Source organism: Ictidomys tridecemlineatus, chromosome 9 (assembly GCF_052094955.1).
Source record: "Ictidomys tridecemlineatus isolate mIctTri1 chromosome 9, mIctTri1.hap1, whole genome shotgun sequence".
Lineage (NCBI taxonomy): Eukaryota > Metazoa > Chordata > Mammalia > Rodentia > Sciuridae > Ictidomys > Ictidomys tridecemlineatus.
In genome coordinates, this window is record NC_135485.1 from 57324551 (window position 1) to 57337731 (window position 13181).

General features: G+C 38.0%; 1 protein-coding gene across 2 annotated transcripts in view; it reads right to left on the minus strand.

Moving 5' to 3' along the window:
* Sdad1 (SDA1 domain containing 1) overlaps positions 1-4912 on the minus strand; it is a 52788-nt gene extending 47876 nt beyond the window's left edge. For both annotated transcript variants that reach the window (XM_078021424.1, XM_078021425.1), the window contains exon 1: positions 4689-4912. In XM_078021424.1, the coding sequence (XP_077877550.1) occupies positions 4689-4778 (90 nt within the window). In that variant the 5' untranslated portion in view covers positions 4779-4912. The remainder of the gene's footprint in view (positions 1-4688) is intronic.
* Positions 4913-13181: the final 8269 nt, after the last annotated feature.

Consider the following 13181-nt stretch of genomic DNA (forward strand, 5'->3'; position numbering starts at 1 on the left):
CATCAAAGATAATCTAAAAACTCTTTCCTTAGAATTATCATTAGAAAGTTAGGTAGTGTAGTATAAAAAACAATAAGCAAGAGTCAAAGACTCAGATTCTGGCCCTGTACTGTCATTTACTAGCTAGATGACCCCTATAAATTGTCTGTTTGGAGAACACTCAAACCAGCAGAAAAATACCACGACAGAAAACATGTTTTTAAGAGTCAAGGGCAAGAGACACATAAAAATTACATAGCTTCCACTTATTCAGCACTTACTACGTGCCAACTTCATTATGTACATTATTTATTTCATTGCAATTAGTCCTAACAACCCAATAGTCTAATGTTAGAACTGGTGAGCCAGGCTTCAATTCCATGTTCTATAAATACTCTCCTTCCATAGTCCAATTTCTTTCTCTTTTGTTTTTTAATTTTGTTTTGTTTCTTTGTGGAGTAACAGTTTGAACTAAGGGGCTCACACATGTTAGCCAAGTGTTCTACCACTGAACTACACTCCCAGCTTCCCATAGTTGGTGTTTTTAAATTGTGTATATGTGTGAGAATAGACACATATATACAGAAAATGCATATTTATTTATCATCAGCTCAGCCCTAAATGGTGCGGTGAACTCCAAATTCTCATATTCATTTGCCTATCTGTCATCTGTTTAGATGTCTAAAAGATGTCTTAAACTTAAGTTTTTTTAGGGAAACAACATAACTTTTGTTTCCCTAAAAAAAAAAAAAAAAAAAAATCTAGGTGTCCACTCACCAGCTTTTACCAAGTGTAGGAGTCAAACGGCTGTCTTTAATATGTCCTACAAAAACACAGGTCTCCCAGGCCATCCCTCAACCCACTACTCAAAAGAGGGCATGTTCATATTAGTAGTATCCCAAAACTCTTTGGGGTGGCATCGGGCATTTATATCTTTTAAAGAGCCAAGTTATCCTGATACTTCGTGGAGAGCACATTATTTTCTTCTAAAATAGCTGAGTCAGAATGTGTCCTCTTTGCTCCTCAATCCTATTTTAAGAGCACTGGCATCCATCCAGATTGATTCTTTTTTTCTTCACTGTCTCCACTCCCAGCTTTCAATCAAGTTTTACCCCATCAGCAGAATATAGACATGCTTTTATTTCTACCATCTAATGAGAAACTTTTTGGGTTCCACTTCACTCTCTAGCTTTCACTCCATTTCTCTCTCCACCCTCTCTTTTTTTTTCCCTCCCTCTTTTTTTTTCAACTTCTGGGAATTGAACCCAGGGGTGCTTTACCACTGAGTTACAGCCCCAACCCTTTTTCTTTTATTTCAAGACAAAGTCTTGCTAAGTTGCCCAAGCTGGTCTTGAACTTGAAATCCTCCTGCCTCATCCTCCCCAGTAGCTGGGATTACAGGTAAATGCCACCACATATCTGGCTACTCCCTCCTTTTCAGAAAAACACCTATATTGCCCAGGCTGGGCATAGTGGCACACACCTGTAATCCCAGGGGCTTGGGAGACTAAGGTGGGAGGATCACAATTTCAAAACCAGCCCCAGCAACTTAGTGAGGCCTTAAGCAAATCAGCAAGACTCTCTCTCAAAATAAAAAATAAAGTGTGCAAAACTGAATTGTGCATACTTAATCTAATTTCTTTCCTTTTTTAAAAAAATTGATATAATTCATATACATAAGGTTTAGCCTTTAGGAGTACACCATTCAGTGGTTTTTAATATATTCAAAAGGTCAAATAACTATCTAATTACCACTATCTAATTCTAGAAAACGTTTCACCATAAAAGAAACTCCTATGTGTCAGAAGTTACTTCCTATTCCCCTTCCCCTCAGACCCTGGCAACCACTAATCTACTTTTGTCTGTATGGATTCACTTATTCTGGACATTTCGTAGATGGGATCATACTTCATTTGCCTTTAAGCCTACTGTAATCAGATTTCTGGACTCATTATTCCACCCAAACTGCTCATATCAGGGTAGCTAATGACATTAATATTGCTAGATTTACTGAAAGTCTTTATCTTATTTGATTCATCAGCACCTCAAATTCTTGGTCTCCCCCTCATCGTGGGAATACCTTTGGTACTTGGCTTCTAGCATACTACCTGGCTTTCCTACTTCATGGGCAAATTTTTTCAGTCCTTTTTGATAGTTACTCAGCAATTTATTAGCCTCTAAATGTTGGGAATCCCTGGGGCATTGTCCACTTATGAGATCATTTCTCACTTAGTCTGCTATTACCATCCTGGTCAAAGTTAGCACCATTTTTCTTCTGTAGATAATTTTAATGGGTTCTTAACTATGTCTGCTTCCACCTTTGCCTTCCTGCAATACAATCTATCCTCAAAACTAGCCACACTGATCCAAATCTCATAAGATTATTCATGAATTCCTCTGCCCAAAAGGCTTCCATCTCACTCAAAGCAAAATCTAAAGTTCTTAAAAACAGCCAGGCTCTATAAGATTAAGCTCCATCTCGCCTCTGATTACTCTCCCTTTCCTCATTACCCATTTGAGCTATAATAGCCTACTTTAGGTTCTTCAAACCTACCAAGCACATTCCTATCCCAGGGTTTTTATATTTGCTGTTCCTTCTGCCTAGAATGCTTCTCCTTTAAATATATACGCAACTCTGCCTCATCCACTTTAAGCAGTTACTTGAGGACTTTTCCATTTTACCTTTTTTTTTATAGTACTTACCATTATTTACCAAACTATACTTTCCTTGCCATTTTGTTTCCTCCTATAATAATGCAATCTAATGAGGATGGGATTTTTTTCTGTATAGTTCACTACTACAGTCCCAGGGTCCAGCACCTTGCCTAGCACACCACAGGCAATTAATAATATTTGTCAAATGAATGAACTTCATAAGCGGCACTATCACCTACCCGTGTGCAAAAAATCAAAACAAAACAAAAATCATTTGTTGTTCTTTCTTTTCCCCTCTCCCTATATTCCCTCCACAAGGGAGCAAGGAAGTCCTACTTGCTCTACCTCCATGACTAGTTCAAATTTGTCCTAATTCTATCGATAATTTCATTGGCACTATTCCAATAGCCATTATGTTACCTAGTTCCAGTCTTACTCCTCTACAATTCATTCCACACATAACTTCAGTGTACATTTTTAAAAATATAAAGGAGGATCGTGAGTTGAAAGTTAGTCTCAGCAACGGTGAAACCCTAAGCAACTCGATGAGAGCCTGTCTCTAAGTAAAATACAAAATAGGGCTGGGGATGTGGCTTAGTGGTTGAGTGTCCCTGAGTTCAATCCCTGGTACCAAAATAAAATAAAAATATAAATATAAATCAGATCATGTCACTTTCCTGTTTAAAACTCTTCAATGGCTTCCCAAAGCACAAAGTGTAAAATCCACAACAGCCCTGTATTTCCTACATCATTTTCCACTGCTCTCTTCTGTGTTAACTACATTTTAACCATACTTTCTTCCTCTCCACTTTTTTTTCACCAAGAGCTTCTGCCCTTCCTCATTTTTCTGTTATGCTTTTGACCTGTCTGGCTCAATATCACTATTGCAGAAAAGCCTTCTCTAGTTACAGAATCAAAATTAACAGCCTCTAACATATTCCTATGCAGTCTTATTTTCTTCACAGTCCTTACCCTATAAATCTACCTTCACTAGAATGTAAGACCAGGAGAAGAAAGCTCTCATCTGCCTTGTTTATCACTGTATCCCTAAGGTTTAGAATTACATTGATACACACCAGGGGCAACATGTGTGGATTTGTATGTGTATTTAAGTGACTAAAAGAGCCTTCTCACACATTAAAATATACACATAGGTTCATTGATTAACCTTCCCTGGTTACACAATTGATCATCAATAGAACCAAAATCAATGCTCTTAAATACAGAAATATATGGGCTTTCAGCTTAATACTCTTGTCAATTGTTGTACAGTGTTTTCCCCCATTAAGTCCTAAGCTTTCAATTCTGCATATATTGCAATGAAATCAACAGATGCATTAATAGGTTGTAAATCATAATCTAGAGCTTATGTATTAATTATGTTAGTTAATATTACATTATAATCACCACTTTCATTTTGTTATTCCTCAGTTCAAACACCTTTAATATTCACAATTCATCCAGGTCACACTTGCTTCCAATGGGTTTGAATCCTGGCTTACCAAGGTATACTAAGCTCCTGATTCTGTCCCTAGTATTCGAGAACACCCCGCCTTCTTCAGGCACAGCTCAGGGCGCAGAGCTGACGTCCCTCGAAAGCATTTCAATACACGATTTAAAGGGTTACCCACTAATTCATGTTAAGAGTTTCTGAAAAGCAGCAGCTAAGAAACCTGATGAAAGGTGGAGGATAGGGGCAGGTCCTTTGTCTCTGCACCTCAGTGAGGTAGCCAGATAAATGGAGACAAGATGAAGTCTTAAAGAATGTTTTCGTGGTAGCGGGGTCTACAGATCAGGTAGAAGATCCAAAGAGGCCAACAGGTGGAAAACGAGCTCTATGCAAGTTCCTTCCCCAAACCCTTCTCTCCTCCGCAGGGACCCCTGATCCTAAAGGCACCCGCGGAGCCGGGACCCCGGCTCCTCCACGCCCCCAGCGCTGGTCTGTCCACCGAGCGTGCCCAGGCCTCTAGTGTCCGCCGCGGCTGCACTCCAGGAGGCGGGTCTGGCGGATAAACGACAGGGTGGGAACGTGTTTAACCCTGCCCCACTCCCACCTCCTCGATGTAGGCTGGCGGGTCCCGCTTGATCAGATTCTGTAACTGCGGCAGATTGTTGGGCAGCTTGTTGTTATTTCTGCTGGACATGTTGGCTGTAGACTGGCTTCCCCCGCCGCCGTTCTAAGAAGGCTCACGCAGCCGCCAGCAGCCAGTCAATCGCAGCGGCGGCCTGAACTCGTGCTTCCAAGTACAACCGGAAACGGCCGGGGGAAGCTCTGTGGGAGGCACCACATTGACTTGGAAAGCGAGCTATGGGAGCCTCAGAGTGCCAAACTTCCTCTCACCGTGGAAATGCTTGCAGGGTTTTGACAGGTGATTTCTCACTTCCCTTGGGCAAGCGTTTCTGAAACGATCTGAATTGTAAAGGTTTTTCTTTTGCTTCCCCCCACCCCATATACATGAGCATCATCACAACACTTTTATGAACCAGACAAATGAGGGTTAATAATTTGTTTTTAATCCCACAGCCCAACGTTAGAAACTAGAAGAAAACAAAAACCCGAAGACCATAAGGGCTGGTACACATAGCACTAGCTAAATTTGGAAAGGGAAAAATGAGCAAAGAGGGAAGTAAATTAGTTTTTGTATGGTTTTAAATATTTGTTTTTATTTTGGTTTTGGGTGTTTCAACTCATCATGATCTAGAAAAGGAAAAGGATACGTAACGAATGAACCATTGATCGTGCTGATTGGTTAAAAAATGCAAATTAGCCTGTATTTAAATTTCAACCATTATTATAACTTTTGCAAACATTCTTCAACCAGAGTATTAAATTCATATTCTGGCAAAATGAGGAAATAAATAAATTTCTACAGTCCCAAGATATATGTAAGAAAATATGAGTTGGTTAAATGAATTAATGAGACAGGGTGTTGTTAATAAAAAAACATACTATTACCTACCCTGTGCTGGACACTGTTCAAAGGCTTTTCTCATATTAACCCCTTTAATATTAACCACTTTGCATTGAGGAAACAGGCTCAGGGAAGTTGACTGCCCAAGTTCAGAGCTGTTGAGGAAGCCTGGATTTCTATAACTAGAGGAGGAAAGGCAAAAACAACCTATTGAGTGGTAACTGATCTGCCATAACAGAAAGACTATGGTGTTCTCCAGTTTAACCTAAGCAGGTTCACAGAACACCAACTTCAGTCAAGGTCACCAGAACTATAATAGAATGAGTCTAAAACAAGACAACTCTCTAATCACATCTGAGTAAAGACAAAATAAAAAACACTGCACAAGGCACAATTTGTTATTTAATTGGCTTTGGAGAATAGATAATGTATCGATTGTTGAATCTAATACCTGAGAAGTTTTTATGAAGTAAATATAAGCAATAAGTCTTTTCTTAAAACCCCATCCATGGCCAGGCATGGTGGCATATGACTTTAATCCCAGCTACGAAGGAGACTGAGGCAGAAGAATGGTAAGTAAGTTAAAGGCAGGCCTGGCAACTTAGTGGACCCTATTTCAAAACTTTTTTAAAAATGGCGGGCTAGGGATATAACTCAGTGGTGGAGCGATTGCCTAGCTTGTGTGCAGGCCTTGGGTTCAATCCTGACTAACACACACACACACACACACACACATACACACACACACAAATCATAGATTCAACTGTTTTGGGTTAAGTTGTATTAGGAAAAAAGAAGCATTCTCAACACAAAATATTTGAAATTATTTAATAAAATTGTCAAAATCACAAGTTTATGTACTATAAATTTTTACCTAGAGTTAGCAAAATGTGACTTGTTAATAAAACATTCAAACCACATCACACACTTTTATTTAGCACAATTTATATGCCAGGTACTAGGCTAGATGGTATTAGTATAATTTAAGTTTCAGTAACATAATGCTTCTGCGTATATCTCATTGGTCAGAACTTAGTGATATGGCCAATTCTATCAGAGAGTTTGAAAAATAGTCTTTTGGCTGGACACCATAAAGTCTTGAAGGAGAGGTCTTGTTTTAAGAAAAAAAAAGAATTTCATGAAGATTGTTGTATTTAACATATGTCTGGAAGAATATATAGAGATTTTATATGAAGGGATACATAGAGGAAAAAGAAATTCAATTGGAACAGGTAATGATGTCTATATAAGTTTATTAGTATAATGTAGGAACTTAAGGTCATTCCTTAGGAAATACTTCCATGAGAGTGTTGAACAAAGTCAATTTGCATGCTAACCTCATGATTTTATTATACTTGCCATATGACCTTATGATAATTAAACTATTTTAAAATTGATGTTAAATATACCTTTATTCATTTAACTTTATTCAAAGCAATAATATCAGGAATGATGGATTTTTTTCCAATCCACATCACAATAGAATGAAATATTCCTGAGACTATCTAAAGCCAACATCTGTTTTCATATGAGATATCAGCCTTAATTTCTTTTTATTTATTTTTAATTGACATAATAATCCTACAGATTTATGGGGTATAGTGTGACATTTTAAACATGTAGCCAATGGGTAATGACTAGATCAGGGTAATTGGCATATCTATCACCTCAGAAAATTATCATTTCTTTATGTTGTAACTATTCAAAATTCTCTCTACTTGGGGCTGAGGATGTATATCAGTGGTAGAATGCTCACTTAGCATGCATAACGCCCTTGTTTCAATCCCTGTATCTTCCCCCCAAAATTTCCTCTCTACTATCTACTAGGAATATACAATCAATTATTATCAACTATAGTTATCCTATTGTGCTACTGAACATCAGAAGTTATTCCTTCTATCCAACTGTACACCTGTACCCCATTAACCATCATCTCCATCTCCCTTTCTGTTTTATGATTAACTGTGTATTTTACAGCTCTAAAAAGAAATAGTTGATGGGCTGGGGATGTGGCTCAAGCGGTAGCGTGCTCACCTGGCAGGCATGGGCACTGGGTTCGATCCTCAGCACCACATAAAAATAACATAAAGATGTTGTGTCCACCGAAAACTAAAAAATAAATATTAAAAATTCTCTCTCTTTTTTTTTAAAATAAGGAATAATTGATGTATAAGAAACTGCCCATAAAGTGTACAATTTGATGAGTTTTATATGTATGCACCCATGAGAACATTATCACAGTCAAGATAATGATTATATTGATCATTGTCAAAGGTTTTCTAGACAAATAGGTATCTGCTTTCTGTCACCAGAGGCAAGTTCATATTTGCTAGAATTTTATACAAGTGGAATCATATAAAACATACACTCTATCATCATTTTCTTTTGAGCCAGTCTTCTTTCACTTAGCATATTATTTTGAAATTCATCCATGTTATGTATATCAATGCTTCATTACATCATTTCTTCTTTTTTTCCCACAGTATTTGGGATTGAACTCAGGCACTCTGCTATTGAGCTATATGCGCAACCCTTCTTATTTTTATTTTGAGAAAGATTCCTGCTAAGTTGCCCATGATAGTTTGGTACTTGGAATCCTGCCTCAGACTCCCAAGTAGCTGGGATTATAAGCATGTACCACTGCACCTGGCAATAGTTCACTCCTTTTATTCCTGAGCAATATTCCATCAGATAGATAAACAACAATTTATTTGTACATCTTCTTTTTGTGGGATACTGGGGGGTTTCCAGTTTGGAGCTATGAACATTCATATTCAAGTTTGTGGACATGATTTCACTCTCTTTGGTAAATGCCTAGGAATGGGATGGCTGGATCATATGGTAGAAACTACAAGTCGTTTGCTTCTACCATTCCATTAAAATTTTATTGTTTTGTTTTTCACAGTGCTGGGAATCAAATCCAGAGCCTAGTGCATGATAAGCAAGCACTCTACCACCGTCCTACACTTCCAGCCCCTAAAACTGTTTTTTTTTTTAAATCAAAATCACTGATTACCTTCATGTTGCTAAATATTTTTTTCATTACTTATCTTACTAGTAGCATTGGACACGTTTGGTCTCTTCCTTCTGTTAGAAATATGTTTGGTTAACTGATCCCTACTCCCCTTGGCCACCTACAGAGTATTTATGTGTAGAAGACTTAGGGATCTTCATATGTATCAGGGAACTCCTCCAGTTTCCTAACTCAGAAAAGGCTAAAGTTCTTCAGGGACATAGAGGCTATTATGGACTACATGTCCTACCACACACCCAAATTCATATGTTGAAACCCTAGATCCAATGGAATGGTATTAAGAGGTGTGGCCTTTGAGAAGTAATTAGGTCAACAGGGTAATTAAGTCAAGAATCCTCAGAGTAGGATTAATGCCCTCACAGAAAGAGACAGTGCTCGCTTCCCCTCTCTGGTCTCTGCTACCAGAAGCTGATTATCTGCAGGTCCTCTTCTTGATTTACAGATAGTCAGTTCCCAGCTTAGAGAACTGTCAGAAAATGTTTGTTGTTGAAGTCCCTTAGTCTGCAGTGCTTTGTTATACCAACTGCAAAGTAAGACAATGGGCTTATATGATCTGATCTCAAATGACCTCTCTGGGCTTCTTTTCCATCCTCTCCCTTTTGCCCACTTTACTCAGAAAGATGACCTCCTAGCAGCCTTGAATTTCTCAAGCCTCAGGGCCTTTGTCCTTGCTGTTTGCTCTGACTGAAACACCACAGGTCTTGTTCTTCAGGTCTCTCCTCAATGATGGTACACCTGACCTCCCACCCCTCCTCCACCCAACGCTCCCTTCCTTCTTTTCTTTCTTCTTCATAGCCCTTACCAATCTCTGCATATCATATATTTACTAATTTAGCTGATTTCTATCTTTATGCACTAGAATAGGGGTTTAATGAAGACTTTCTGTTTCGTTCACTGCTTTATCCTGAACACTTGGAGCAATTCATGGCACATAGTAGGTAATCAATCAGCTAATATTTGTGGAATGAATGAATAATGGATAATCTCTAAAGCCTATTCTAATGCTTCAATTGTGTGATAGAAAACAAAATTTATTTCAGAACCACAGACTAACATGTGAATTCTAGTTATTGTCTCTATTTAGAAACCAATTATGTTGAGTATGTTGAGAAAAGCCAGGCCCGGCCGTCCACAGTGGCACACTCCTATAATCCCAGCAGCTCTGGAAGCTGAGGCAGGAGGATCGCAAGTTCAAAGCCAGCCTCAGCAAAGGGAGGTGCTAAGCAACTCAGTAAAACTCAGTCTCTAATTAAAATATAAAATAGGGCTGGAGGTGTGACTCAGTAGTCGAGGGCCCCCTGAGTTCAATCCACAGCACCCAAAAAGAAAAAAAAAAAAGAGAGAGAAAGAAAGAAAGAAAAGGAGACAATCCAGGCATGTGTCAATTCCCTCTTGTTTAAAAATATATTGTTCTAAAAATTGTTAGACCATCCATTAGAGGGAGCTCGAGCTCTTCTTTTTAACAAGAAAATCACACCATTGGACAAAATGACCACAGGCAAACAGGAAACTGACAGAAGAATCTTGAATCCTTTCCAAAGCTAATTTCATTTTTCATTGTTTTTTTCTTTTTTCTCCCTCTCCTCCCTCATATTTATTGTGAATTTTTGCACAGACCATCTATTTCTTTCTTTCCTGTGGGCAGTGTAAACTATTGGAACTGCTTTTGTACAACTCTATCAACCCCAGGCTTAATGGAGTCTGGGTCTAGTTCCTCTATCACTCTGTTTTTTTTTGTTTTGTTTTGGTTTTTAGGTGGGGTGTTTGTTTGTTTGTTTGATTTTCAATTTGTTTTGTTTCTGGTCTTATATACCACATCCGAGTTCTTAAATCAAAATGTTTCTCAAAACCACTAATTTTTTAATTTAAGTCTGTGTCTATCTTAACACCTCAAAGGGTAAAAACATTTTGGTTTTCTCTTTTTTACTTAATTTCTTAAAATAAGTAATGATTTCATGAATAGGGAGTCAATAACTGGCCCCTTTGTAGATAGACGGCTGCACATTTTGCTAACGTTTAATCCCATATGGATAACAGAAGCCAAGTCTTGACCTATCCTTCTATCAGATTTCTTGGGGGTACCAGATGAACCTTACAATATTAACCATCTTATTCTATAAGCTCTGCTGTTACTGCTAGATTAAATTAGACTATGGAAGGACTATAGATGTGGTTGCATTTGGATACTGCTGATCTTTGTTGTTATAGGAAACTATTAATAAAATTACCACCAAGGGGCCCAAGATCCTCCCACACAACTATATAATATTTTCATCTCATGAGGAACATAGTATGCTGTGACTGTTATTTTTTTAAATTTTAGGCAAGATATATAAGGATCTGTGGGTCCCTTTTCAGAAAACAAGTCACAACAAAGGGAGAGAACATATGTCAATAATTTGCCTCTTTATTTCTTTGTTTATAAGCTATATTGGCCTCCATGTATATGTGCACATATACACACAGTATCAGGAAGAAATCTATTCTTCTATAACCCAAATGATATGAGTTGTGGTGAGTGGGCTTAAAGACCCTTAATTTCTTTTAAGAAATGAATCAAAGGGGTTAGAACTTCTCTCTTCTCCTTACCCTGGAATATTCTGGTTATGCCCTCAGGTATTGAGTTACAAAAGGAACAGCATTTTCTCTGTTGTATACCCCCAACCTGAGGGACTTACAGAGGTAACTGGACAGTTGGGGAATCCCACCATTATGCAGAGGAATGAGTAATGTGGGAAGTAACTGGACTTTATTTGATCTTGCATTTGATAGGGAATAGAGATAGAGTGAATGAAACCTTTTTGGAGTCTTTTAATTTCCACCTCACTATTATCAGAATAAACTAAAACCAGAGAAGTAGCGTTTTCAGGTTTTTTTTTATTTTGGCAATTCTAAATTAGGTCATACTACAGACTGTTTTAAAATATAAACATTTTATTATTATTATTACTTTAATTTACAAGTTTCACATACTTTTGCAAGCCTCGTCATCCCTTAAGCCTGTCTCCATTCCAGTCCTGTTATTCCCAGATTCCTGGGAAATCTATAAATTTAACCTGTGCATTGTTGATTAACTCCACAATAAATAGAAATATGATATTTTGAGAAACATATAATTTACGGGACTTGCCAGCACTGTCTACTGATCAGATAATGAAGACCACGTCAGCCTGAGGATCCTAAGATTGACCAGACTGCCAGAACCCCTCTTGAGATCATCAGATTGATATTCTTACATACCTTTCCATACTCATTCCTCATCAAGTTTTCTTTAAAACAAGAGCTGAGAACCCCTAAAGTACACCTCTCATTTTCGAGATAGCCTGTATTCTCTCTTGAATGTGTATTCCTTGCTTTACCCCCAAAAGCATCTCTGTAGAGATTGTCCTCATTCTCCCTTGAATATGTATCTACTTTCCTAAATAAATCTCTGTCTATGTCTTTGACTGGCATATGCCGAAATCTTTTTCATATTGTGTATGCCAAAAACCCCTGAATGGAGTTCCCCCTTCTCTCCTAGAACTCTTCAGAACTTTCTTTGGATACACCTCTTCTCCCTTAACAGTTTCTCCTTCCCAAAGAGGTTCAGTTTGTCTACTCTGAAGGTTAAACAACGCTTATGGTAATTGGCTGACCCTACTGGTCCTAGGCTGTTTACAGAAGGCCAAGGTGGAGACCTGGTACCGAGAGATGGTGATTCCAGCAATTGTCCCCATCCTACCCCCCATTGCCTTTTTAAGCAAAAATTTTTTTATTAAAACAGTCAACTTGAAACAGTGTATTCTATTTAAGGGACATGATTTCTTTATGTGTACATAGAAAACTGTTTTTTTTTTTTGTACCAGTGATTGAACCCTGGGACACAGTACCACTGAGCCACATCCCCAGCCCTGTTTATTTTTTATTTTGAGACAGGATCTCTGTAAGTTGCTTAGGGCCACATTAAGTTGCTGAGGCTGCCCTCAAACTTGTGATTCTCCTGCCTCAGCCTCCTGAGTCACTGGGATTACAGGAGTGCACCACTATGCCTGGCTTATATGTAGAAAACTTTATAAAAAAGCAAATGGTTATGTATAACTTGAAACTTTACTCTTTAATCTTTTATCAATTGCCCCTGTCTATAATCTTTGTTTAGAATTAGATGAGACAGTTCTTTTGTGATTTACTCAGGTCCTTAAAATATAAGGTCAAAAGCCCTCTTGCTGGGTTGAGAGTGTAGCTCAATGGTAGAGAACTGTTTGGCACAATTTGGGCCCTGAGTTCAATCTCCATCATGGGGACAAATAATTTTCTCCAAATTCTGTTATCAAAATAAACTAAAGCCAGAAAGGTAGCCTTTTCAAATTTTGGCAATTCTAAATTAGTTCATGAGTCGGTCTGTTTTAAAATATAAACCTAGTTATGATGATGATGATGATCATGATGATTTCAATTCAAGTTCCATATGCTTTTTCAATCCTTGTCATCTCCTAAGCCTGTCTCCATTTGTTGGGGAGATTGCTAGTATGTAATTCAACACTATAGTGTACAGATTAAATCTGAATTCTTTAACAATTCTTCTAATGTTTAAACTCTTTTATGATTTAAATCACTTCTTGGTA